Source organism: Scyliorhinus torazame, chromosome 4 (genome assembly GCF_047496885.1).
Source record: "Scyliorhinus torazame isolate Kashiwa2021f chromosome 4, sScyTor2.1, whole genome shotgun sequence".
In the NCBI taxonomy this organism is placed as follows: domain Eukaryota; kingdom Metazoa; phylum Chordata; class Chondrichthyes; order Carcharhiniformes; family Scyliorhinidae; genus Scyliorhinus; species Scyliorhinus torazame.
The window spans coordinates 181031306-181057639 of record NC_092710.1 but is presented as its reverse complement, the minus strand read 5'-3'; the positions used below and the strand labels follow the sequence as shown (position 1 = coordinate 181057639).

Below are 26334 nucleotides of genomic sequence, written 5' to 3'. Positions count from 1 at the left end.
CTTTTTTTTTTTTTTAAAGCTCCATTTTCTGCTTGTTATGGTACTGACCTTTGTTCTTAACCCAGGGGCAAATGTGTGCTCAGATACATCTTTTATTTGAAAGGAGGTAAACATAATTGGGATAAAGTATTTGTAATGGGTTTCTCACCTTGATACCTTTGGTTAGCCTAGGTTTAATAAAATAATCAGAGCCCATTAGCCACCTTGTTTTTTATCTCCAAAGTATCGGCACTTTGCAGTCTTCTCACTTAAGTAGCCCCTCACTGCCATTGTATAATGCATGCTACTGTTTATCTTGAATAATAGTGAAAATGCCAATTGAGGGATAAATTGAACAATGATTGGGGTAAACGTAAAGCAAGCACTGCACAAGATGAGAAATTCACTTTCAATTTTGTCATGAAGTTTAGGGTTTTTTCCAGTATTAAATAAATCACTTTTTGCCTTTATTGAAAATTTGCTGTTTCCTGAGATGAGTATTCATCAACCACATTTGGTTTCAGATGCTAGATCATCTGACAATTTGGTTTCTTTCTGCTCTTGTGGCATCGTCTTCACTGGATTCAGTTATGATATCTGAGACTGCAGGCCTGAACAAATGTCTGGATAAGACAAGTGCATGATTTTCTAGTCACTCTTGATTTCCTCATAGTTATGGGCCTCTTGCCTTCTTTGACATTTGTGGTATCGTGCAGAAACTATGCTCTTAGAGCTCTCTGGAACTTCTAGCAAATGTAGGCTACTTCTTGGTAAATGATTGGCTGTTTTTTTCCAACTTTCTCTTTATAATATGGCAAAAGAAAAACAATACTTGGTTATCCTGTGCTTGGGACTGCAGTTCCCCTGGAGTTTAGTTTTTAATGCCATGCAGATGTCTACTTTTATTGCTCAAACAAAACTTATCAGAAATGTTCACTTGATCCTGAAAAGTGGATTTCAGTTATGTTTGGTGACAGAGAAACGAATGTCAAATATAAATGCACGTGATGGACAGTGTTTTTTCTTCACCCTTTTTTGTAGCTCCTTTGAAACCTTCTGAAACCCTCTTTGAGCTTGGGTTTGAGAAAATGGGGAAGAAGCAAAACAAAGAGCAAGTTCCGCCAATATCGACTCCTGATTACCAGCAACAGAAGTCTTCCTCTGGAGGAAAGATGATCAAGAAACCCATCGGTGATGTAGGACTGAGGCACAAAAAATTTCCTTCTTTGGAGGCTGCTGTTAAAGCTGTGAGTGCACAAGTATTTTCAGGCCTTTCAATTTTGTAGCTTTCTCTTGCAGTACTAAACTAATTTTAGTTGGTTGGCAAAATTGAAGTTTAAGGCAACTTCTTAGAAATTTTTATTGACCAAATTCACTATTTACTCTATTTATTTGCGTAACTCCCCAAGTGAAGGGGAGGTCGTGTCTCACTAACTTGATAGAGTTTTTCGAGGAGGTCACTAAGATGATTGATGCAGGTAGGGCAGTGGATGTTGTCTATATGGACTTCAGTAAGGCCTTTTGACAAGGTCCCTCATGGTAGACTAGTACAAAAGGTGAAGTCACACGGGATCGGGGTGAGCTGGCAAGGTGGATACAGAACTGGCTAGGCCATAGAAGGCAGAGAGTAGCAATGGAAGGATGCTTTTCTAATTGGAGGGCTGTGACCAGTGGTGTTCCACAGGGATCAGTGCTGGGACCTTTGCTCTTTGTAGTATATATAAATGATTTGGAGGAAAATGTAACTGGTCTGATTAGTAAGTTTGCAGACGACACAAAGGTTGGTGGATAGCGATGAGGACTGTCAGAGGATACAGCAGGATTTAGATTGTTTGGAGACTTGGGCGGAGAGATGGCAGATGGAGTTTAATCCGGACCAATGCGAGGTAATGCATTTTGGAAGGTCTAATGCAGGTAGGGAATATACAGTGAATGGTAGAACCCTCAAGAGTATTGAAAGTCAAAGAGATCTAGGAGTACAGGTCCACAGGTCATTGAAAGGGGCAACACAGGTGGAGAAGGTAGTCAAGAAGGCATACGGCATGCTTGCCTTCATTGGCCGGGGCATTGAGTATAAGAATTGGCAAGTCATGTTGCAGCTGTATAGAACCTTAGTTAGGCCACACTTGGAGTATAGTGTTCAATTCTGGTCGCCACACTACCAGAAGGATGTGGAGGCTTTAGAGAGGGTGCAGAAGAGATTTACCAGAATGTTGCCTGGTATGGAGGGCATTAGCTATGAGGAGCGGTTGAATAAACTCGGTTTGTTCTCACTGGAACAAAGGAGGTTGTGGGGAGACCTGATAGAGGTATACAAAATTATGAGGGGCATAGACAGAGTGAATAGTCAGAGGCTTTTCCCCAGGGTAGAGGGGTCAATTACTAGGGGGCATAGGTTTAAGGTGAGAGGGGCAAGGTTTAGAGTAGATGTACGAGGCAAGTTTTTTACGCAGAGGGTAGTGGGTGCCTGGAACTCGCTACCGGAGGAGGTGGTGGAAGCAGGGACGATAGTGACATTTAAGGGGCATCTTGACAAATACATGAATAGGATGGGAATAGAGGGATACGGACCCAGGAAGTGTAGAAGATTGTAGTTTAGTCGGGCAGCATTGTCGGCACGGGCCGAAGGGCCTGTTCCTGTGCTGTACATTTCTTTGTTAATAACATTTTTAAGAATGCAATTTCAACATCCCATGCTATAATCTATCTTGCATAACACCCAAGTATTGGTTCTATCATTGGGCATTCAGCCTCATTTCTGGTAAGTTGAATAAAGTTTTTGATTTCAGTTTTGAAATTGCCCCACTATTTTGCTCCGAGTTGGCCCCATTTCAAACGCTAAGCTTCTGCTGAAGAATTGCCTAACCTCTTTTGTCTTCCAGTGAAAAAGTCTTTGGAAATGCTAGAAAATATCCAGTGTTGCCTAGAAATTGTTGTTACAATAAAATGTAGATATTTTCTCCACAGCTTGATTTAAAAGAACTTCAGGAGCAGCTGGATAAAAGTCAGAACTTGTTTCCTGGAAATCCATCTGTCTGGGCGAAGGATTTGGCTGGATACTTGAATTACAAGCTGCAAGCACCAGAGACAGATCCTACCCTCAGTCAATATTCCTTTGGTCAGTTGGATTTAACATATTAATATTGTATTATGTTAATTTCCCCCTCTGAATTTATGGGCACATTTATGTACTGTAGGTGTGCACTTGGCACATGCAAAGAGGAGGAAAAAAGTTCCACTAGGATTGAAAATAGTTAAAAACAATTCCCGACAATTAGTGGAGAGCCCCTCTTTGGACCAGTATTTGCCTTTTTTGGCTTTGGTATTGCAAATGAGCCACAATGGTCCATTGTGGTTTTTAAACATGAGAACTAATAAGGCAGGAATGGGCATGTCTACTAACATACTCAAGGTTTACTGGTGGTCAGCTTAAAATGGGGCAGGAGGTATCTTTCATGGAAGCAATGTTCTTTCCAAGTATAATCCATGGTTCCAGTAACATTCACAATGTAGTAAATTGGGGTTATGTTTTGGCAATGTGATTTGCTAAACAACAGTTTGTGTTAAAGATTTGTATGCTTTCATCTTTTGTTATCTTTATTTTTGACTAACTTGCTATTGAAGTTTAACCAATCTGATAAACCATTATCCTTTTACCAGACCAATGTCTTGGGAGTAACACAATGGGTTTCATGATTGGTTGATATGTGTGACTAGCACAGTATTGACACTTTTTTTTGAGCATTGCATTCAGATCTGGAAACGCATCTTGGAAGTTGATAATGGCTTTGGAGGGAATGCAATGCAGATTCACCAGAATGATGATAAAGGGGTTAAGTTATGAGGACAATGCATAGATAGACTTGCATTCCCTTGAATATAGAACATTTGAGGATCTCTGGATAATTAAAGTTATTGATGGGGTGGATGGAGAGAAATTATATTTCTTTTGGCGGGGCCATAACCTTAAAATGCGACTAGGTTATTCAGGGGCCCACAAAGGGTAGTTGGAATGTGGTGGTACTTTGCAAAAATTTAGTTTAAAAGTTTCAAAGATTGATTTTTGGCCAAGCATATTATTATATTTTTGGCCAAGCAGATCGAGTTAAGATACAAAATGACCATGGCCTAATATAATGGTGATAGAGGCTTGATACCGGAATGGCCTGCTTCTTTATTCCTAATCTCTTACTCTTGTCATTTGTTGAAGGGCAATGCAAGGTTTCTTTTTATTGAAAATAGTAACTCCTCTTGAGAAAAACCTCAAGCCGACACTGACTATGTCAAAATCCTTGCAAATAAAGTTGTCGTTTGCAGTTGCCTGTCTATCACCTCACAGCAACAACAGGGGTTTGTTGTAAATTGTAGGCAAATTGCTGTTTTACGTATAACTTCACAAGTTGCATGTTACAGAGGATATTATCTCTACAAATTTTCATCTTAACATAGGAGCTAACATCCTGTTATGAAGATGTGTTGTATTCCTTATTAATACCAGTTCTCGGGCAACATCTCTCTCAATAGTAAGAAGTTTTACAACACCATGTTTGTTTCAAATCACTAGCTTTCGGAGCACAGCTCTCTCAATAGTGACACTGACCAATTTATTCTTGACCCGTGTGGTGTCTAGTTTAATGGTGTAGTGTAAACATGTATCTCCTGGTAAATTTATGAGGTTGATGGAGATCACTTCCAATTTTTTTGATCTCTTGAAGCTGTTTCATAGATTATCATAGAATTTACAGTGCAGAAGGAGGCCATTTGGCCCATCGAGTCTGCACCGGCTCTTGGAAAGAGCACCCCACCCAAGGTCAATACCTCCACCCTATCCCCATAACCCAGTAACCCCACCCAACACTAAGGGCAATTTTGGACACTAAGGGCAATTTATCATGGCCAATTCACCTAACCTGCACATCTTTGGACTGTGGGAGGAAACCAGAGCACCCGGAGGAAGCCCATGCACACACGGGGAGGATGTGCAGACTCCGCACAGACAGTAACCCAAGCCAGAATTGAACCTGGGACCCTGGAGCTGTGAAGCAATTGTGCTAACCACCATGCTACCGTGCTGCCCCTAATTTGTTGCTCTGATTTGGGGGAAAGCTCCATGAATACTAGGAGCTTTCCGGTAATTTACCCTGTGTGACCTTGTGTGGGAGAAGAGTATCGAAGCTGCACCTGATCAAAGCAGTGAAAGACATAGATGATCAGACACAAATAAGATCATCAAGCATTAATAAATATCTTGTATTTCTGCTGATGTTTCATGATGTCTAGACTTGCAGTCTTGTGCCAATTCTAAATATTGACCATGCTTCCTTTACAAATATTTAAAACTCTACTTGCAACAGCCAAGAATTCTTACCTTGTTTTTAAAATCTTTACAAAAATCTTTTTAGACTATCCATATAGCCTTGCTAATAAAGAGCTTCGGAATACCATCAAATCGCTGCTGGCAAAAATATCAGACAACCTGGAACACTTCTTTGACCACTGCATCTACACTATGTTGCGTGAGCAAGATAAGGCTGCAGGTAATAAGACCATTTAAGTGCCTTAATATTGAGTATGAAGTTCAATCAAAATCTTTTGGCATGCATTTCAATTCAGCTTGAAAGCATTGTTTTAGTTGATACCAACTTTTTTTTTCTCTGACCATTTATTGAATCTCTTGTGAACTGTGGTCTTGCATAGTATATAATCCTTCAATTTTGGTTACTTTATTAATTCCAATTTTGAATTTCTAAACTAAATGATGAAGTAAATCTCCCATTTTTAATGTCCTTGACTACAAATTAGGTTACAAGAGTTTTTAAATCTGTATTAATCCATAAACAACATAGCATTCTATACTAGATCACCAACCAGGTTGGACAGCTGTCTCGTGAAAAGTGTTGATTTTCAAATTTATTCACTGTTCTTATTTGAGAATTAGTAAATGTGTTGACTCACAGACAAACTTCCTAAACATTTAACAATATACTTTATCAACTTACTAGTGTTTTTGTAAAGTTGGTATTTATTGCTAATCTCTAGTTGCCTGAGAAAGCGATGATGCCACCTCGAATAACTGCGGTACTTGTGGTGAAGGTGTTTCTGATGCAGATGGGGCGTTCCCATCAGTAGCATTGAAAGAATGCCTAATATACTAGTTTAAGATGGTATATGGTTTGGCAGAGGACATGGGAGATGGTGTTCCCAATATCTACTGCCTTTGCCCTTTTGGATGGTGAAGATCATGGGTTTGGGAAGTGCTGTTGCAGCAGAATTGATGATTTGCTATGATGTATCCTGTAGGTGCTGCACATTGATAGACGTTTAGCTGCTGTTGTATAAAGAGTCAAAGGTACTGCTCCATTTTACAAACACCTTTATTTCACTTTAACAGACTCGCACAAAACTCTTATCTTCACATCACCTGACACAAAGGCCACCTGAAGCTTCTTTACATATCAGTGTCAATTATTGGATACTTAACATATGAGGCAACTAATTGGAATGTCTCTTAACCAATTAGTTAACAGTCTCCCCTTACTTGGAGAAAAAAAAATGAAGTGAAAACAAAATTACAAGAAACTCAAACACGCATGCAATGTCTCCCCTTTTTTTCCATTTTTTTTTTTAAAGAAAAAAAAAGTCACGGAAACAGGCGCCCTTCATTAACCATATCCAAAAGTTTCTGTGAACTAACCCCTCTTTTTGTAAAACAGTTTGACAATTGATAGCTACTGTTGAACAATTTAATTTTTGCTATCTCCCCTCTGTCCAACATCTGCTTCAAACTTGCGATGTCTATCCTTAACCTTTTTTCATTGACACTTTTTTTGTAGAGTGCACATTTTCCCACAGGGATTTATTGTCAATGTGACATTCAATAGGTATATTACCCAAATCCCCTAATCCCAAAATTTCTGTCAATATCTGAGATATATAAAAGGCCAAATTGTTGCCTTTTTTACCTACTGTAAATATGGCAATCAATGAGGTTGCCCTCCTTTCTTTGGATATCAATATTGCATTGCTCGGAGTCACCAGGTATCAAATGATACCACCACACGGTTCAACCGGATATCGATCAAAGAGCCAAACACCAGTTAGTTGTCAAATCCCAAATTTCTTTACCCGTCAGTCTGGCCTCAATAAACGTCGAGATGGATTTGCAGGTACAGCATTAGTTATTTTATTTGGCTTGCAAGCTTGATTCATTTCACAGAGGCATAAGACACATCCAGTCTCCTACACCTCGGAAAGCGAATGAACAAAGAGACAAAGGGATCTCTGCAAATCAATTCAAATGGTATCAAGTTTCACATACACGATTCCCATAGGTCATCCTATACCCCTCCTGACCTAGTCAGACATTCTGATTGGCTCACTTCCAATCCCTTCCTCTGGCCCCTATTACCCAGCATCCTTTTCTCCTCCTTTGGTGGACACACCTCCTCCTTGCTTTGCCATGCGGTCTGAAATCCGCGTGAAATCCGTCTGAAATTCTGTGAACTCACCAGAATGAGACTGGCCTATCTCTACATTACATTACAGTAACTAATATCTCTAAAGTAACTATTTTATATCGCATTCGTCATTCCCTCCTTTTATCATTCCATGATAGCCGAACTATCCAATCCATAGCTACGGTCCCTCATCTAAAAAGATCTGTCAGTGCATTCCCAATTCCTGGCGTAGCCCCCCTTCATCTGCTGCACCCTCATGGATTTTGACAGCTAAGATTTTAGGGGCGTTGATCTGTTCCAGTGTACCCCGCATTCTACCCATCACACATTTAAGGATGGCTGGACCCACAAAGATGCAGCCGATAGCCACCACTAAATACATGACCATATTTATCAACCAGTCCTTCCAACCTCCAAATCCCCAGTTACCCCAAGCGCCAGGATCCTGCATTCCGTCCAGGTGATCCCGTATGTGATCCATAAATTTAGTGATGTTAGCGGTCAAGTCCTGAACTCCCATGATACACTTGCCCTGCACTATGGCGCATACCCCACCCTCACGGGCCAGAAGATAGTCAAGAGCATACCGGTTCTGCATTGCAAACAACCGTAGCTGAGACAATTCCTTGGTTATTGCCCCGAGGGCTCCCAAGGTTTAATTTCCCAAGATGGTAAGGCCACAAATAAAATAATTCCTATTGCTGACAGCCAAGGAACCCCCCAGTAGCCCAGTTTATTTAGCTTCGAAACGCCCATTCGGGCCGCCTAGCAATGCGGAAAGCCCTCGTCCCAACAGTGATATGAGAGACATTCCCCCAGCGACAAAGGAGCTGGAGGCTGGCGTTCAATGGAAAGCAAGTGGTGTTGTAACAAACGCATTGGCCAGACGCCTGGGTGATATGGCACCTCCTGTCCGTACAGGTGGGGAACCGACATGTTATACTCGTTTCCACCTCTACCAGCAAACAGCCGTATCCTTCACTGCTGAAACAATTCTCGTACGACCGGGAATCTCTATTGGGAGTGAAGTGGCTAGGTATATATGCCCTCCACCGTTGCAGCCTATCATACTGTGAATGGGAATTATCCCGAGGAAGGGGAAGGCAAATAGCCGGTGGTGCTGAACCCGGATCGTAAGGAAGAGTGACTTGCTCGGGCGGTGGCTCGGAACGCTGACAATGAACCACCGTTTGGGGAGTGCCCTAAAGCGGTGAAACAGAAAATAACCTAGACACCGCTGCGGGGTTCGGGTAGCAGACAACCCGTCCGTGGCCATACAAGCGGTGGTAAATCTGGTAGAAGTGATTCATACTACCCAGGTTTTCCTCAGTTTGGCCTTTAACTAAATTAAGTGTATCTCCCGATAACCTAAGTTCTAGCTGTACTTCCCTTCTCACACGCCCCGTCCTCTCTCTCGTCCCTCTCTCTCTCACAATCTCTTCCTACGCTCTCCTGACGGTCTGATGTTACCTTTATCGCACCAATCTTAACACATCCAAAATCAAATTTACATGTACTCCAAAAACAAGGCAATGTCCATATAATGTTCCCTTCCCATCGCCGGGACCGGTGCAATTGCTTCGTGACTCCTGCATTCTCCTTAACTTTGACGACCTTCCATGAGTTGATACCATGTCTTCGTATATGGGGGCAGCGAAGAACATCACCTTTGCAAAGGTGATGTATCCTTGTAGATTGGTTGGGGTTACAAATATAGATAATATTCCCCTTTTCCATGTCCGTCGCCAATAACACTCCAAGCGAGGTGAGGCCAAATATCACACAGACGGTGCGTAGCCACCCCATCATGCTCCACACCTGTAAAATAGCACTGGAGAAGGGAGGCAGGTTAATCTGTCCAAGAAAATGAGGCCCGTTATCAGAACTCAAGAGCGGGTCTACTGTACCGGGGAATGATTTCCCGCATCAGAACTTTAGCTTAATCAACTATAGATTTAAAACACTCACACGTGGAATTGAATCATCTTCAGATTTAAAAACTCTTATTGAACTGAACCTCCATCTACTGAAGTCACATCAGCCATAAAAACACTTATACTTGGAATTGAATCATCTTTTAGATGTCCCATCAACCCAAAACCTAACCCAAGCCGAATCAACAATATGAAATCCCATCAATTAAATTTCTAATCCCCAGACTGACCTTTGATTTCGTCGAGACGATCTTTCCGTACCAACCGCGAGTGACCAGACTAATCAGACGATAAGAAGAGGGGAAAAATCAATGCGCGGTCATTTTCCAGCTGTACATTGTGGGCCCTTTTTCCCCATCCTCCTGTTCATAATCAGTCTAATTCTGATTTCGCAGTTGGTCAGAACCGTCTTGAGAAATCCCGGGTTTCGGCACCAATTGTCAAATCCCAAATTTCTTTACCCGTCAGTCTGGCCTCAATAAAAGTCGAGATGGATTTGCAGGTACAGCATTAGTTATTTTATTTGGCTTGCAAGCTTGATTCATTTCACAGAGGCATAAGACACATCCAGTCTCCTACACCCCGGAAAGCGAATGAACAAAGAGACAAAGGGATCTCTGCAAATCAATTCAAATGGTATCAAATTTCACATACACGATTCCCATAGGTCATCCTATACCCCTCCTGGCCTAGTCAGACATTCTGATTGGCTCACTTCCAATCCCTTCCTCTGGCTCCTATTACCCAGCATCCTTTGGTGGACACACCTCCTCCTTGCTTTGCCATGCGGTCTGAAATCCTTTGTCTGTGAACTCACCAGAATGAGACTGGCCTATCTCTACATTACAGTAACTAATATCTCTAAAGTAACTATTTTATATCACATTCGTCAGTTAGTTACTTAAAGATCAAGGGTACTTTATTTACACACAATTAATCATGCAGCATAGACACTACTAGTTAAACTACACCTATCAACTATGACAACCTGTACTTAACTTCAGGCACCCATCTTAGGTCGGGGAACAGTGGCCGTTGTTCGGATTTGTATCTATCGGGTCTGTAGAAGTAACTGCTGCTCAGCTAGGATCATTCATCTGGTAGCGGGCGTTGAACTTGAACTTGCTTCTGGTGGTGCTGCACTTGGAACTAGACATTGCCGAAGCGCCAGGTCCAAGAGAGGCCGAACACATGGTCTCTCTTTTTATCCTTGGGGGTTTTTCGCGCTCTTTTGGGCAGTCGTTCAGTTTGGACCCCACTAATTGGGTAATTCCTGATCACTGTGTTCCAATCCTGAATTATTTCCTCAAACCAGAGATTACACTCTTGCGCTTGAAACCCCATCACACAAATTTGCATAGGACGCATCACTATAAACTGTGAGTTTCAAGTGCCTAAGGTCACCTAAAACCGGGAACCTCAAAACACATTCCTGCATTTTTAGTTTGACCAATTATTTATTTGCTCTTCGTATGTCTTCCACTTTGGGATCATTCATTTTTGTACTTAACTCTAACACATCAAAACTCACGTCCGGTCTAGTCTGTCTACCCAACCAATTCAGTTGCCCAATTAATCTTCGCAGTTGCTCTTTTTCCATCTTTGAAACCATTGTGTCTTTTTGTGAAACCCGGCCACGCCTAATTGCTATTGGGCTGATGCTTTCCAAATAAGATTGCTGACGTAAAGTTGCCCCTAACTTAGCCTGTCCGATTTCCAGCTCAATATATTTAAATTCACCGGACTTGACTTCCAATCCTGAATTCTTTCCTCAAACCAGAGATTACAATAGCTTTGAAATCACTAGTCCCACCCCACAAAAATCATCGACATGCATCATAGTGCCAGTAAAACATTACCGGATCCGCTTTCAACTGGCATCAACCTAACTTTGACAAAACTGACCTTACCGAAAAATACCAGACTAGGCTCCTCATTTAATCCAGATACACATATGTTCAATTTCCAGAGCATCCGTCCTGTGTTAGCTGCCTCTTTAGGAGGACGGAGAAAAATGTCTTTCTGGAGCCAATGCCCCTGCAAAAAGGCAGCTTTTATATCCATAGATTTGCATTCCCATGCCTTGTGGCTAATAGAGCCAAGAAGATTTTTAAAATAACCTTTCCTGCCATAGGTGAATCTACCCTTAAATCCTGATCGTCTTAAGTTTTCTTCAAATCCCCTTGCCACAAGCCTGGCATTTGCCTTATAAGTTCCATCCGGAAGAACCTTTTCCGTGCAAATCCATTTGTGGGATAGAGCTCTTTGTCCCCTTTCTGGTACTTCCGTGTATACCCCAAATTCACTCCAACTATGCAGTTCTTGCTGTTTTATCATCTTTGATAACTTTTTCATCTAATTTATTGGAAGCCACCAAAATCTCGCGTGCATGTGGGCTTGTACTCCTATTAGTATTTGTAGTCTTACTCGTGTTCCGAGATCTTGATAAACTGCGTCCCCTCTCCCGCCTGGTATCTCGTTCTGTACTGCTACTGCTCGATCTTTCCCTTCTGCTGTGGGATGTCCTTTCAATAGTTCTCTACCTTTTCCTGCGGACCTGATTACTATCCAATGTTACTATCCGATGTACTATGTGAACTGAACTGGCACTGCGTTTCGGTGCCCTCTATTTTTGAACTTTGAAGATTAACTCACACATAACACGACAAGCTAAATTATACCTAACACTACAACAGCCTGTACTTAACTTCAGGCACCTGGCTTTGGCCTTTGTTCGGATCTGGAGCGACTGGGTCTGGAGAAGTAACTTCGGTTCTGCTGGGCTCATCGTCTGGTAGCGATTATTGATCTAGAACTTGCTTCTGGTTGTGGTGCTGCAGTTGGCTTCAGGTATAGGCCGGGCCGAGAGTGCTGGTGTGCCAGGGCCAAAAGAGATCGAACACATGGCAGTGTCTCTCTTTAACCTTTGGGGTTTCGCGCTCTTTTGGGCGGTCCTTAGCTTTGGACCCAATAATTCGGCAGGCTTCGATTACTGCCTTTGATTTGAGCCAATAAAGGGGCGGGTGCCTCGACGGCTGGGCGAATCCTGAGCAGTCATTGACATTGGCTGTTTGGGCTTCCTGATTGAAGGGAGTGGCGCCAATGTGTCTGGAATTGTATCTGATACCGGAGTACCAGTCCTTTGTCCTGGGGAAATGGGTCATTAGAATGCAAATCGGCTAGGGGTTTTGATACTGTCTGGTTCTCTGTTAGCAAATATACATTTAGACTCAGTTTGCCTGAATCCTGTATTGGCCATATTTCCCTTGAGTATTTTGCAAGTATCCATGTTTCCTTTGTAAGTGGCCATCCCAGATGGCTACAGTCTGTCCTCTTGATCCTAAACGCGAAGCGAGGTGGATCACAATACTGATCCTTCATCTGTTCTTTGGTGTGCCGGGTACCCTTGGTCAAGGACAGGTTCTGTACTCTGTCCTATGTATTGGAGCATTTACCTAAGCTTTTAATACATCACATTTATAAATTCTAAGGGGGCACTACAACATTTCATCATTCATTTAACTTTTTTTACACATGGGGGAACCTCTAACTGTCCTTACCTAAACTACACTTATGCTGCTAGCTAATAACCAAAAAGAACTTGTATTGCAGTACAAAGATTTTAAGACCATAAGACATAGGAGCGGAAGTAAGGCCATTCAGCCCATCGAGTCCACTCCACCATTCAATCATGGCTGATTTCAACTCCATTTACCCGCGCTCTCTCTCCATAGCCCTTAATTCCTCGAGAAATCAAGAATTTATCAACTTCTGTCTTAAAGACACTCGACGTCCCCGCCTCCACCGCCCTCTGTGGCAATGAATTCCACAGACCCACCACTCTGGCTGAAGAAATTTCTCCTCATCTCTGTTCTAAAGTGACTCCCTTTTATTCTAAGGCTGTGCCCCTGGGTCCTAGTCTCCCCTGCTATTGGAAACTACTTCCCTACGTCCACCCTATCTAAGCCATTCATTATCTTGTAGGTTTAGACCACAAGACATAGGAGCGGAAGTAAGGCCATTCGGCCCATCGAGTCCACTCCACCATTCAATCATGGCTGATTTCAACTCCATTTACCCGCGCTCTCTCTCCATAGCCCTTAATTCCTCGAGAAATCAAGAATTTATCAACTTCTGTCTTAAAGACACTCAACGTCCCGGCCTCCACCGCCCTCTGTGGCAATGAATTCCACAGACCCACCACTCTCTGGCTGAAGAAATTTCTCCTCATCTCTGTTCTAAAGTGACTCCTTTTTATTCTAAGGCTGTGCCCCCGGGTCCTAGTCTCCCCTGGTAATGGAAACAACTTCCCTACATCCACCCTATCTAAACCATTCATTATCTTGTAAGTTTCTGTTAGATCTCCCCTCAATCTCCTAAACTCCAATGAATATAATCCCAGGATCCTCAGACGTCCATCGTATGTTAGGCCTACCATTCCTGGGATCATCCTTGTGAATCTTCGCTGGACCCGCTCCAGTGCCAGTATGTCCTTCCTGAGGTGTGGGGCCCAGAATTGCTCAGTATTCTAAATGGGGCCTAACTAGTGCTTTATAAAGCTTCAGAAGTACATCCCTGCTTTTATATTCCAAGCCTCTTGAGATGAATGACAACATTGCATTTGCTTTCTTAATTACGGACTCAACCTGCAAGTTTACCCTTAGAGAATCCTGGACTAGGACTCCCAAGTCCTTTTGCACTTCAGCATTATGAATTTTGTCACCGTTTAGAAAATAGTCCATGCCTCTATTCTTTTTTCCAAAGTGCAAGACCTCGCACTTGCCCACGTTGAATTTCATCAGCCATTTCTTGGACCACTCTCCTAAACTGTCTAAATCTTTCTTCAGCCTCCCCACCTCAATACTACCTGCCCATCCACCTATCTTTGTATCATCGGCAAACTTAGCCAGAATGCCCCCAGTCCCGTCATCTAGATCGTTAATATATAAAGAGAACAGCTGTGGCCCCAACACTGAACCTTTAAACAATGGCAGAATCACATTCCTACTTAACTTATTACATTTCCGGAACGCAAACTTTATTTATCAGGAAAGGGTTCAAAAAGAGTGTGGGGTCTGTTGCAGTCCAACAAAAAGGGCTCGAAATGTGAATATATATCTGGAGTGGGAGACTCTCCTTCGCCATTTTCTAAGTCTTAAGTGTCTGAGCGACACTGCAGAGTATTGCAATAACTAATGGGGCTTCTACCGTGTATGAGAGGGAATTGCATTTTACAATGTTTTCGCTCCATGTGGGGGTATCGGTGTTTATTTTCACGTGAGGTGTGGTGTCCGGGGTAGGGGTACGGTTGTATTTGGGGCCAGTGTGGTGTGGGTTACGGGGGCCGTCGGCGCGCGCAACTGTAGTGATCCAACAATGATCATGATGGAGGTCATCAGTTCTGTCTTCATCTTGTCTTTTTGTTCCTTGTATCCTCGTATCTTCCTGGGGGTGCAAGCATAATATCTGTTATTAACTTTGTTTAATATCTCGTTTGTCTGTCTGTTTCTCCTTAATAGCAATTTCCCATTAGAATTGTCAACATGTGTGACTCACTTATTAAAAAAAAAATTTTTAACCAACCCTTTTGGAGACAAGACATCCAAAAAGAACATTCTGTAAAGTGCAGCTTGTGGTCGACGTGTTGAGTGGGAGGACAATGTATCCGTCCAGCACCGAGGTAGTCTTTGTAATAGCAGCAAATTTTGTTTCAATCAAGTGTGTTGAACATGTAAATAGCAGTTGGGGTTAGCGACCGAAGGGTCGCCGGAAACCAAAGTGAGTGCAGAGACAAAGTGGCAAAGAGCATTCCTTAAACCACACGCAAAAAAGGACAGATAAGCGGAAACAAAGACCTGCCAGAGACCGTAAAGAGTTTTAAAAAAAAAAAAAAAAAAATCTCCAAATCAGTGATGGGAACATGGGGTGCGTATGAGCCGTGACAGGACAAGAATGGGTGGAATCCGCGGGTAGGGCGGTGATCAGTGGCGTTGCTCCAGTACCCGAGCTTGGCTGACCGAATACATAGGGGGTCCTCAGGCAGAGCGGGGATTAGTGCCGTTGCTCCACTGCCTGGGTGATCTTACATGAGCGGAAAGAATTTGTAACATATGGACTCTGAGAATGTGCAGACGAGTAATCGTGACTGCATCAAGAAATTTAGTGGACAGGTGACATTAATGAAACATCCGAGACTGGAAGAATAAAGTGTATCAAGAAATTCGAGAAATAAAGGTGGGCAGGCTCCATCAGAAAATAGGACACGGTAAATCTCAATCGGTTCCTTTTTTTCATCATCTGGACACCTCGGGGTTCCATATCAAAAAGCGTTGTAAAGGGGTTACCATAACGGGAGTCGGACTCTGAGTCATCACCATCTCCCGGTTGCCAAACTCGTGTGGCGTTGTCGTGCCGTGGCTGCGTGGGCCATCGTGGGATCCGAATCGTCGATCCTTATCAATCGACATGATTGATATCGCGGTGCCAATGGGGAATTCTTTAGTCAGAAGGGGCGGTAGCTGCAAAGGACAAATTTCTATCGTCGGGCGGTGGCTCTGGTTGTGGCAATGAAAAGGGGTATGAGGGGTCAAACATACCTTGGTCAGGGTTCCTGGGGCTGGAGCGACTGGGGCCTGGGTGGTTGTGCCATTGATCGTTGATTTCAAATAAGTCTGGAGTGCTGTCGCTATCGTCCAAATCATGTTTAAGGTGGAAAGTCCTTCCTGGGGGCGGGGACAAGGTCGGGTCTGTGAATGTGCTGTCCTGGCTGGGGGAGGGTCGGATTAAGTTGCCAGTAGCCATCTGCTATTGCCAGGGAGACGTGGTGTGAGTGGCTGCACTGGGTTCCATAAACCTTTAAGTTGGTTGATAGGAAACCATCCTGACTTTCCATTAGGAGACGTTATTTTATATACCGAGGGGCTTACTTTATCTGAAATCGAGTAGGGTCCTGCAAATTTGGGGGAGAGGAATGAACTGGGGTTATACAGGGAAACCATCACCTGCTGACCGACTATATACTCTACTGGGTGTACTGTTTTATCAAAGCAGGTCTTACTCTGCTTTTTCCTAGCGCCTAGTCGGACAGCTGCAGTGGGCTGGGCTGCCTTAACATTTTCCATTACGTGTTGGATTGCTTTTTCGATGGGTGAGGGCGGTGACTAAACACCGGCTAAACACGTGGCTAAACAGCTGGTGTAGGAGGGAGGGTTTCCATTATCTGGACCACTGGAAGCTCTTCCGGGGCAGGTGTGACCTGTATAAGAAGGACGGGTTGCATCTAAACCGGAGAGGCATAAATATCCTGGCCGTGAGGTTTGCTAGTGTCACACGGGAGGGTTTAAACTAGTATGGCAGGGGGGTGGGCACGGGAGCAATAGGTCAGAAGGTGGGAGCGTTGAGAGAGAACTAGGGAATAGGGACAGTGTGGCTCTGAGGCAGAGCAGACAGGGAGAAGTTGCTGAACACAGCGGGTCTGGTGGCCTGAAGTGCATATGTTTTAATGCAAGAAGTATTACGGGTAAGGCAGATGAACGTCGAGCTTGGATTTGTACTTGGAACTATGATGTTGTTGCCATTACAGAGACCTGGTTGAGGGAAGGGCAGGATTGGCAGCTAAACGTTCCAGGATTTAGATGTTTCAGGCGGGATAGAGGGGGATGTAAAAGGGGAGGCGGAGTTGCGCTACTGGTTCGGGAGAATATCACAGCTGTACTGCGAGAGGACACCTCAGAGGGCAGTGAGGCTATATGGGTAGAGATCAGGAATAAGAAGGGTGCAGTCACAATGTTGGGGGTTTACTACAGGCCTCCCAACAGCCAGCGGGAGATAGAGGAGCAGATAGGTAGACAGATTTTGGAAAAGAGTAAAAACAACAGGGTTGTGGTGATGGGAGACTTCAACTTCCCCAATATTGACTGGGACTCACTTAGTGCCAGGGGCTTAGACGGGGCGGAGTTTGCAAGGAGCATCCAGGAGGGCTTCTTAAAACAATATGTAGACAGTCCAACTAGGGAAGGGGCGGTACTGGACCTGGTATTGGGGAATGAGCCCGGCCAGGTGGTAGATGTTTCAGTAGGGAAGCATTTCGGTAACAGTGACCACAATTCAGTAAGTTTTAAAGTACTGGTGGACAAGGATAAGAGTGGTCCTGGGATGAATGTGCTAAATTGGGGGGAAGGCTAATTATAACAATATTAGGCGGGAACTGAAGAACATAGATTGGGGGCGGATGTTTGAGGGCAAATCAACATCTGACATGTGGGAGGCTTTCAAGTGGCAGTTGAAAGGAATTCAGGACCGGCATGTTCCTGTGAGGAAGAAGGATAAATACGGCAATTTTCGGGAACCTTGGATGACGAGAGATATTGTAGGCCCCGTCAAAAAGAAAAAGGAGGCATTTGTCAGGGCTAAAAGGCTGGGAACAGACAAAGCCTGCGTGGAATATAAGGAAAGTAGGAAGGAACTTATGCAAGGAGTCATGAGGGCTAGAAGGGGTCACGAAAAGTCATTGGCAAATAGGGTTAAGGAAAATCCCAAGGCTTTTTACATGTACATAAAAAGCAAGAGGGTAGCCAGGGAAAGGGTTGGCCCACTGAAGGATAGGCAAGGGAATCTATGTGTGAAGCCAGAGGAGATGGGCGAGGTACTAAATGAACACTTTGCATCAGTATTCACCAAAGAGAAGAAATTGGTAGATGTTGAGTCTGGAGAAGGGTGTGTAGATAGCCTGGGTCACATTGAGATCCAAAAAGACGAGGTGTTGGGTGTCTTAAAAAATATTAAGGTAGATAAGTCCCCGGGGCCTGATGGGATCTAATCCAGAATACTGAAGGAGGCTGGAGAGGAAATTGCTGAGGCCTTGACAGAAATCTTTGGATCCTCGCTGTCTTCAGGGGATGTCCCGGAGGACTGGAGAATAGCCAATGTTGTTCCTCTGTTTAAGAAGGGTAGCAAGGATAATCCCGGGAACTACAGGCCGGTGAGCCTTACTTCAGTGGTAGGGAAATTACTGGAGAGAATTCTTCGAGACAGGATCTACTCCCATTTGGAAGCAAATGGACGTATTAGTGAGAGGCAGCACGGTTTTGTGAAGGGGAGGTCATGTCTCACTAACTTGAGAGTTTTTCGAGGAGGTCACTAAGATGATTGATGCAGGTAGGGCAGTGGATGTTGTCTATATGGACTTCAGTAAGGCCTTTTGACAAGGTCCCTCATGGTAGACTAGCACAAAAGGTGAAGTCACACGGGATCAGGGGTGAGCTGGCAAGGTGGATACAGAACTGGCTAGGCCATAGAAGGCAGAGAGTAGCAATGGAAGGATGCTTTTCTCATTGGAGGGCTGTGACCAGTGGTGTTCCACAGGGATCAGTGCTGGGACCTTTGCTCTTTGTAGTATATATAAATGATTTGGAGGAAAATGTAACTGGTCTGATTAGTAAGTTTGCAGACGACACAAAGGTTGGTGGATAGCGATGAGGACTGTCGGAGGATACAGCAGGATTTAGTTTGTTTGGAGACTTAGGCGGAGAGATGGCAGATGGGGTTTAATCCGGACAAATGTGAGGTAATACATTTTGGAAGGTCTAATGCAGGTAGGGAATATACAGTGAATGGTAGAACCATCAAGAGTATTGACAGTCAGAGAGATCTAGGAGTACAGGTCCACAGGTCATTGAAAGGGGCAACACAGGTGGAGAAGGTAGTCAAGAAGGCATACGGCATGCTTGCCTTCATTGGCCGGGGCATTGAGTATAAGAATTGGCAAGTCATGTTGCAGCTGTGTAGAACCTTAGTTAGGCCACACTTGGAGTATAGTGTTCAATTCTGGTCGCCACACTACCAGAAGGATGTGGAGGCTTTAGAGAGGGTGCAGAAGAGATTTACCAGAATGTTGCCTGGTATGGAGGGCATTAGCTATGAGGAGCGGTTGAATAAACTCGGTTTGTTCTCACTGGAACGAAGGAGGTTGAGGGGCGACCTGATAGATAGAGGTATACAAAATTATGAGGGGCATAGACAGAGTGGATAGTCAGAGGCTTTTCCCCAGGGTAGAGGGATCAATTACTAGGGGGCATAGGTTTAAGGTGCAAGGTTTAGAGTAGATGTACGAGGCAAGTTTTTTACGCAGAGGGTAGTGGGTGCCTGGAACTCGCTACCGGAGGAGGTGGTGGAAGCAGGGACGATAGTGACATTTAAGGGGCATCTTGACAAATACATGAATAGAGGGATACGGACCCAGGAAGTGTAGAAGATTGTAGTTTAGTCGGGCAGCATGGTCGGCACGGGCTTGGAGGGCCGAAGGGCCTGTTCCTGTGCTGTACATTTCTTTGTTCTTTGTTTGTTTGACTGTGGGGCTGGCCAAATCAAGTCCTAATAAATAATCAGTTCCTTTCATGGGTCGTCCGGTCATAAGGGTGTGAGGGGTGAATCCTGTGGAACTTGATACCGGGTTCCTAATAAACATAAGTGCAAATGGGAGAACTGTGTCCCATGTAGTGTTGTGCTGTTGCACCATTTTCCTGATAGTCGCTTTTAGGGTTCTGTTCGTACGTTCCTCAATGCCGCTGGATTGTGGGTGATAGGCAATATGAAATTTTTGTTTTATCCCAAAAATCGGCAAAACATTCTGCATCACTCTTCCTGTAAAATGTGAACCTTCGTCCGATTCAATGCTGCAGGGGAGACCCCAGCGTGTAAATATTTGCTGTGTTAAAATCTTGGCTGTTGCCGTAGCCGTGTTTGTCCTGGAGGGAAATGCTTCCACCCATTTTGTGAAGGTGTCGATCACCACCAACACATATTTAAGACCATTTCTGCAGGGGGAGAGGGAACCAATATAATCTAGCTGTAAATTCGTCCATGGGCCATTAACAGGCGGGTATGTCTTAATTGACCTTTCCGGGAGTATCTGTCTGGATTATTTTGAGTGCAGATTAACCAATTTTCAGTATAATGTGTGACGTCTGCTTTTAAATCGGGCCACCAGCACAAAGGTCTTAAGTGGGCAATGGTGGTTTCTAGCCCCTGATGTCTGTGTCCGTCATGAAATTGACAAATAATCTGGTTCCTGTCCTGGGTGGGGACCACCTAAATTCCATTCTTTTAATACAATTCCGTCCTGTACCGTCAGTGTGTCCTTGAATTTGTCGTAGGGAGCTGGGAAGTTACCGTTTATAATTTGCTGAAGAGTGTCGTCTGCCTTTTGGGTCTGTGCTAAATCTTGGATATTCGTCTGTGAGACCGGGACTGCGTGTACTGGGGCACTCGAGGGGGGGGGGGGGGGGGGGGGGGGTGGCGGTTGCCAAAAGTGACAGTGTTGTGATCCTGCTTTTGCTAGGGCGCCTGCTTTTACGTTACCGGGTGGGGAGGAACGATGATGGCTTCTGACTTTTATTATGGCATATTTGCGGTCTTTAGCTGTTTCAAGAATGTGCTTCAATAATGACGCTGAGGGTAGGGGTTTACCGTCGGCGGATATGAATCCTCTAGATTCCAACAAGGGCAGGAATTCCGTCAAACTGTTACAGACATATAAACTGTCCAAATATATATCTGCGGGGATCGGGAAAGAATCTGGGTGCTGCACTATGTATGTAATGGCTTCTAACTCGGCTGCCTGCGATCCTAAATGTCCTGGTAATTTTAGCAATATCTCCTCTGATGCGCGTCTGTGCGCGTCTTCCACATATATACCACATCCTGTAATCCTTTTTCCATTATCAACGGTGGAGGAGCCAGCTACGTACATTTTTAAAGATTTATCCGTGGGCTGGGTTCTCTGCAGTCTGATGCCTGCTTTTGTGGATAGTGATTTAGGAATAAAGGGTCCTGTGTTGTGCCTGGCTGCGATGATTTCACACTCGTGGGGTTCCTTCATACTGCAAATTATCTGCTAAAAATGTATGTCTTTGTCCTTTTTTCTGTGATGTCCCTTCCTTGTCAGAGTAGGGTCCAGCGCGCTGCTCTAATCTGGCTAACTGAACTGTCCTTTAATCTACCATCTAACCGTAATTGCGTTGGGGTGTGCTCGGTTAAAATCATTACGGGGTTGAGGCCTGTGATGTATGCGAAGTACTGAACAGCCCAAAAAACTGCGAGCAAGTGCCTTTCGCAGGCTGAAAATCCTTACTCCACTGGGTCCAAAACTCGTGAGGCATAGGCTGCGGGTCCTAAACGATCATGCCTTTCTTGGAGTAGTACGGCCAATAGGGTTTGGTCGGTGGTCGCAACTTCTATGGCGTATGGGGAGTGTGGGTCTGGTACCTTCAAAGCAGGGCTGTACCTAGGGCGCGTTTTAATGTATCAATGGCATCCGTATGCTGTGGCAGCCATTCCCAAGGGGCGTACTTTTTTAGGAGCTCAGAAAGTTGGTGGCGAAACCGTCGATATGGTTCCTACAGCAACCAGTCCTAAAGTGCAGAGTGCAGTGACATTATGGGGCAAGGGCAATTTAACAATCAAATCAATCTGTTTTTGCTCTCTTTTTCCGTGCGTGATGACTGTGCCTAAATAAAAGACCTTTTTAGGATTTGGGCCTTTTTCGGGTTGACTTTACATCCAATTGAGTGTAGGAGACCTCATAGTTCGGAAAGAAGTGAAATGTGCTGTTCCTTGCTATCAGTTTGTCGGAGCAAGTCGTCCACGTACTGAATGAGGCATTCGGGTCAGGAAAATTTGGATAATCCATTTGCCAATTGTCAGTGGAAAATGGAGGGGGAGTTGTGGAAACCTTGCGGAAGGCATGTCCACGTATATTGCTGTACTTGGAACGTGAAGGCAAATTTATATTGGCAATTCTTATCTAATGGAATGGACCAGAAGCCATTGCTAATGTCCAGTACCGTAAAATACCTTGACTGTAGTCCCTGCTTCAGCATTGTCTCTGAACTCGTGGCAACGGTGGGGGCTGCTAATGGAGTTACTTTATTAAGTTCTCTGTAATCAACGGTCAGTCTCCATGAATCGTCTGGTTTCCTTACAGGCCAAATTGGGGCATTGTTTGTTGAGGCTACGGGCCGAATTACACCTTGGTCTAGTAAACTTTGAATTACTTTTGCAATTTCTCCCTCGGCTTGCTGTGGGAAGCCGTTTTGTTTCTTGGGCTTGGGATCGGGACCTGTAATGGTGACTGTTGCGTGAGTATACTTTGTGAACATGGGAGAAAAATGAGAACTCCTTACTCCTAGGCCTACTAAATCTCCAGCGGTCTACCCCTCCCATCTGCTCCATGAAGTCCTTGAGCACCCTGGCCGCTGCCGGCCTCCTCCTGGACCTTGACCGGTCCAGCCCTGGATCAAGCACCGCATTGAAGTCTCCCCCCATTACCAACTTTCCCGCCTCCAGGTCCGGGATACGTCCCAACATGCGCCTCATAAAATTTGCATCATCCCAGTTCGGGGCGTATACGTTCACCAGAACCACCGCCTCCCCTTGCAATCTGCCACTCACAATCACATATCTACCCCACTATCCGCCACTATGGTCTTTGACTCAAACAGTACCCCTTTCCCCACTAAGATAGCCACCCCCCTATTCTTCGCATCTAAACCCGAATGAAACACCTGCCCCACCCATCCTTTACGTAGTCTGACCTGGTCTATCAGTTTCAGATGCGTCTCCTGCAACATAACCACATCTGCCTTTAATTTCTTTAGATGTGCGAGTACCCGTGCCCTTTTAATCAGCCCGTTCAGCCCTCCAGTTCCACGTGATCAGCCGGGTTGGGGGGCTCTTTACCCCCACCCCCCCCCCCCTTGTCGACTAGCCATCCCCTTTTTTAACCCGGTTCCCACGTACCCGTATATCCCCCCGACGGTGCCCTCCCGCCTCGACCACCCCATCCCATAACAGCTCCCCCTTCTCCTTAGCAGCAGCAACCCAGTTAACCCCCCCCCCCTCCGCTAGATCCCCCTCTAGCGTAGTTGCACCCCCCATGTTGCTCCCAGAAGTCAGCGAACTCTGGCTGACCTCGGCTTCCCCCCTTGTCCTCGGCCCCCACTGTGCGAGGCCCCCTCCTTCCTGCGTCCCTGTTCCTGCCACAATTACCATAGCGCGGGAACAAAGCCCGCGTTTCCCACTCAGCCCCGCCCCTAATGGCCGGCGCCCACAGTTCCTCATACCCCCCCCCCCCCCCCCCCAACATGGGGAGGAGAGAAAAGTTACAGGATCACAGAATTAACAAATTGAAAAATCATCCCCTCCCCTTCCTCGCCCCACATAATCACCCCACCACTTTGTCCCAGAAGCTCTTTCTCTCGCCAGACTATTCCAGCTTCTCGGCCACAATGAATGTCCACGCCTCTTCTGCCGTCTCAAAGTAGTGGTGCTTCCCTTGATGTGTGACCCACAATCTCGCCGGTTGCAACATTCCAAACTGAACCTTCTTTTTGTGAAGCACCGCCTTAGCCCGATTGAAACTTGCCCTCCTTCTCGCCACCTCTGCACTCCAATCCTGGTATACGTGGATCACCGCGTTCTCCCACCTACAGCTCCGAGTTTTCTTCACCCATCTGAGGACCGTCTCTCTGTCATTGTAGCGGAGAAACCTCACCACTGTAGCTCGAGGTATTTCTCCAGCCTTTGGTCTTCGCGCCAGAACTCGATAAGCTCCCTCCACCTCCAAAGGGCCCGTCGGGGCCTCCGATCCCATTAGCGAGTGAAGCATCATGCTCACATATGTCCCGACATCCGCCCCTTCTGCGCCTCGGGAAGACCCAGGACTCTTAAATTCTTCCTCCTCGAATTATTCTCCAGTGCTTCCAACCTCTCCACACACCTTTTTGTGCTGTGCCTCGTGCGTTTCTGCCTTCACCACCAGGCCCTGTATTTCATCTTTGTTTTCAGCAGTCTTTGCCTTCACGACCCGAAGCTCCAGCTCTTGGGTCCTCTGCTCCTCCTTTAGCCCTTCAATCGCCTGTAGTATCGGGGCCAACAGCTCCTTCTTCAACTCCTTCTTCAGCTCTTCCACACAGCGCCGCATGAACTCTTGTTGCTCCGGGCCCCATAACAAGCGGCCACCTTCCGACGCCATCTTGCTTTGAGCTTCCCTTCCTTGCCGCTGCTCCAGAGGATCCTCCGTAATCTGGCCGCTATCCCCTCCCTTTTCCATGCGTGTCCGGGGGGATTCCCTTCTGGTTTACCGCACAGTGTTTTTGGCCGTTTAAATTGCTGTTGGGGCTCCTATTAAGAGCCCAAAAGTCCGTTCCAACGGGAGCTGCCGAAACGTGCGACTTAGCTGGTCATCGCCGCACCCGGAAGTCGATCAACCCCATAAGTTAATGTGAAACTCTACATTGGTAATGACACCGAATGTCAAGATGTGGTAGTTCGGCTCAAATTGGAGCAGGTGGTACCTGGAGTTTGTGTTGTGCAAATGTTACGTGTCGTTTTCAGCATAAGTTTGGATATTGTCCAAGACTTGCTTCAATGCACTGTTTCGTTACCTAAGGAATTGCAAATAGAGCTGAATGCTGTGTAATTAAAAGTGAACCACTCCACATTTGTCCTTGTGGTGGAGGGGAAGGGCATTGGTAAAGCAATTGAAGATAGTTGGACTTGGCACACTGTTTTGAGCAACTTCTGCTGAGATGATTGACTTCTTTCTATCTTCCTTTGGGGAAACGTTTAGCTCCAGTCAGTGGAGGGCTTTCATTTCAATTTTACTCTGGCTTCTTAGGGCACCTACTTTCACCTTCTGCACATATAAATGTTTGAACCTAGGTCATTAATGAAGTCTGGGGCTGAATGGTTCTGGCCACATCGTGTCAGTGAGCAGGTGCTGCTTGATAGCCTCTGATCTTCCGGTAAGCGTTCTCCAAGACGGCCTTCAGGGCGCGCAACACCGCAGAATCGCCGAGCAGAAACTTGTAGCCAAGTTCTGCACACATGAGTACGACCTCAACCGGGACCTTGGATTCATGTTGCATTACATTCACCCCTCCACCATCTGGCCTGGACTTGCGAAATCTTACGAACTGTCCTGGCTTGAGACAATTCACACCTCTTTAACCTGTGACTATCCCTCTCTCCAGTTGCTCCGTCTGGACCTGTAAAGACTTAATCAAAGAATCATAGAATTTACAGCGCAAAAGGAGGCCATTCAGCCCATCGAATCTGCACCGGCCCTTACAAAGAGCACCCTACTGAAGCCCACGTATCTACTCTATCACCATAACCCAATAACCCCCACTTAACATTTTTTGGACACTTGAGGGCAATTTAGCATGGCCAATCCACCTAACCCGCACATCTTTGTACTGTGGGAGGAAACCGGAGCACCCGGCGGAAACCCATGCAGACACTGGGAGAACGTGCAAACTCCACACAACAGTGACCCTGTTGGGAATCGAACCTGGGACCCTGGAGCTGTGAAGCAACTGTGCTTACCACTATTCTACCGTGCTGCCCTGCACGTTAATTACCTGCAAAGTCTCTCATTCAAAGCATCGTCTTGCATCATTGACTTTGTCTATATATAGCTTTCTGGAACCCACCTCTTCATTCACCTGAGGAAGGAGCAGTGCTCCGAAAGCTAGTGATTCGAAACAAACCTGTTGGACTTTTGTTGTAAGACTTCTTACTGTTAACCTGGTAATGTAAGGCTTCTTACTGTGCTCACCCCAGTCCAATGCCAGCATCTCCACATCTTGGTTTTTTAAAAAAAGCAAGCTTATGGGAGAGGGGCATGGGGCTAATCCGACCGCTTTTTCAATGATCTGTCACAAGCACCATTGGCCAAAAGGCACTGTTCAGTGTTGTAGCTGTACTGGAAGAGTGCCGAGTTCTGAATCACTGGTCCTTGATAGCAGCTGGGTGGTTTGGGGGTCCCTGTGGACTTACATGAAGTGAGTCTAATCAGCTGGAAAATGAGATGTCATAGTGTGATCCTTCTAAAGAGGCTGGGAAGCAACATTTACTTTGCACTTCTGGCTGAAGTTGGTTAGAAATAAAACCACAGACTTCCG

The 26334-nt window shown here is 45.2% G+C and overlaps 1 protein-coding gene across 1 annotated transcript in view; it reads left to right on the top strand.

Annotated features, from left to right (window-relative positions):
• Positions 1 to 26334, top strand: part of tmem214 (transmembrane protein 214) — a 102959-nt gene that overhangs the window by 9086 nt on the left and 67539 nt on the right. The window contains 3 exon segments of the mRNA XM_072498936.1: positions 1021 to 1226; positions 2947 to 3097; positions 5382 to 5516. Of these exon segments, the coding sequence (XP_072355037.1) occupies positions 1021 to 1226; positions 2947 to 3097; positions 5382 to 5516 (492 nt within the window).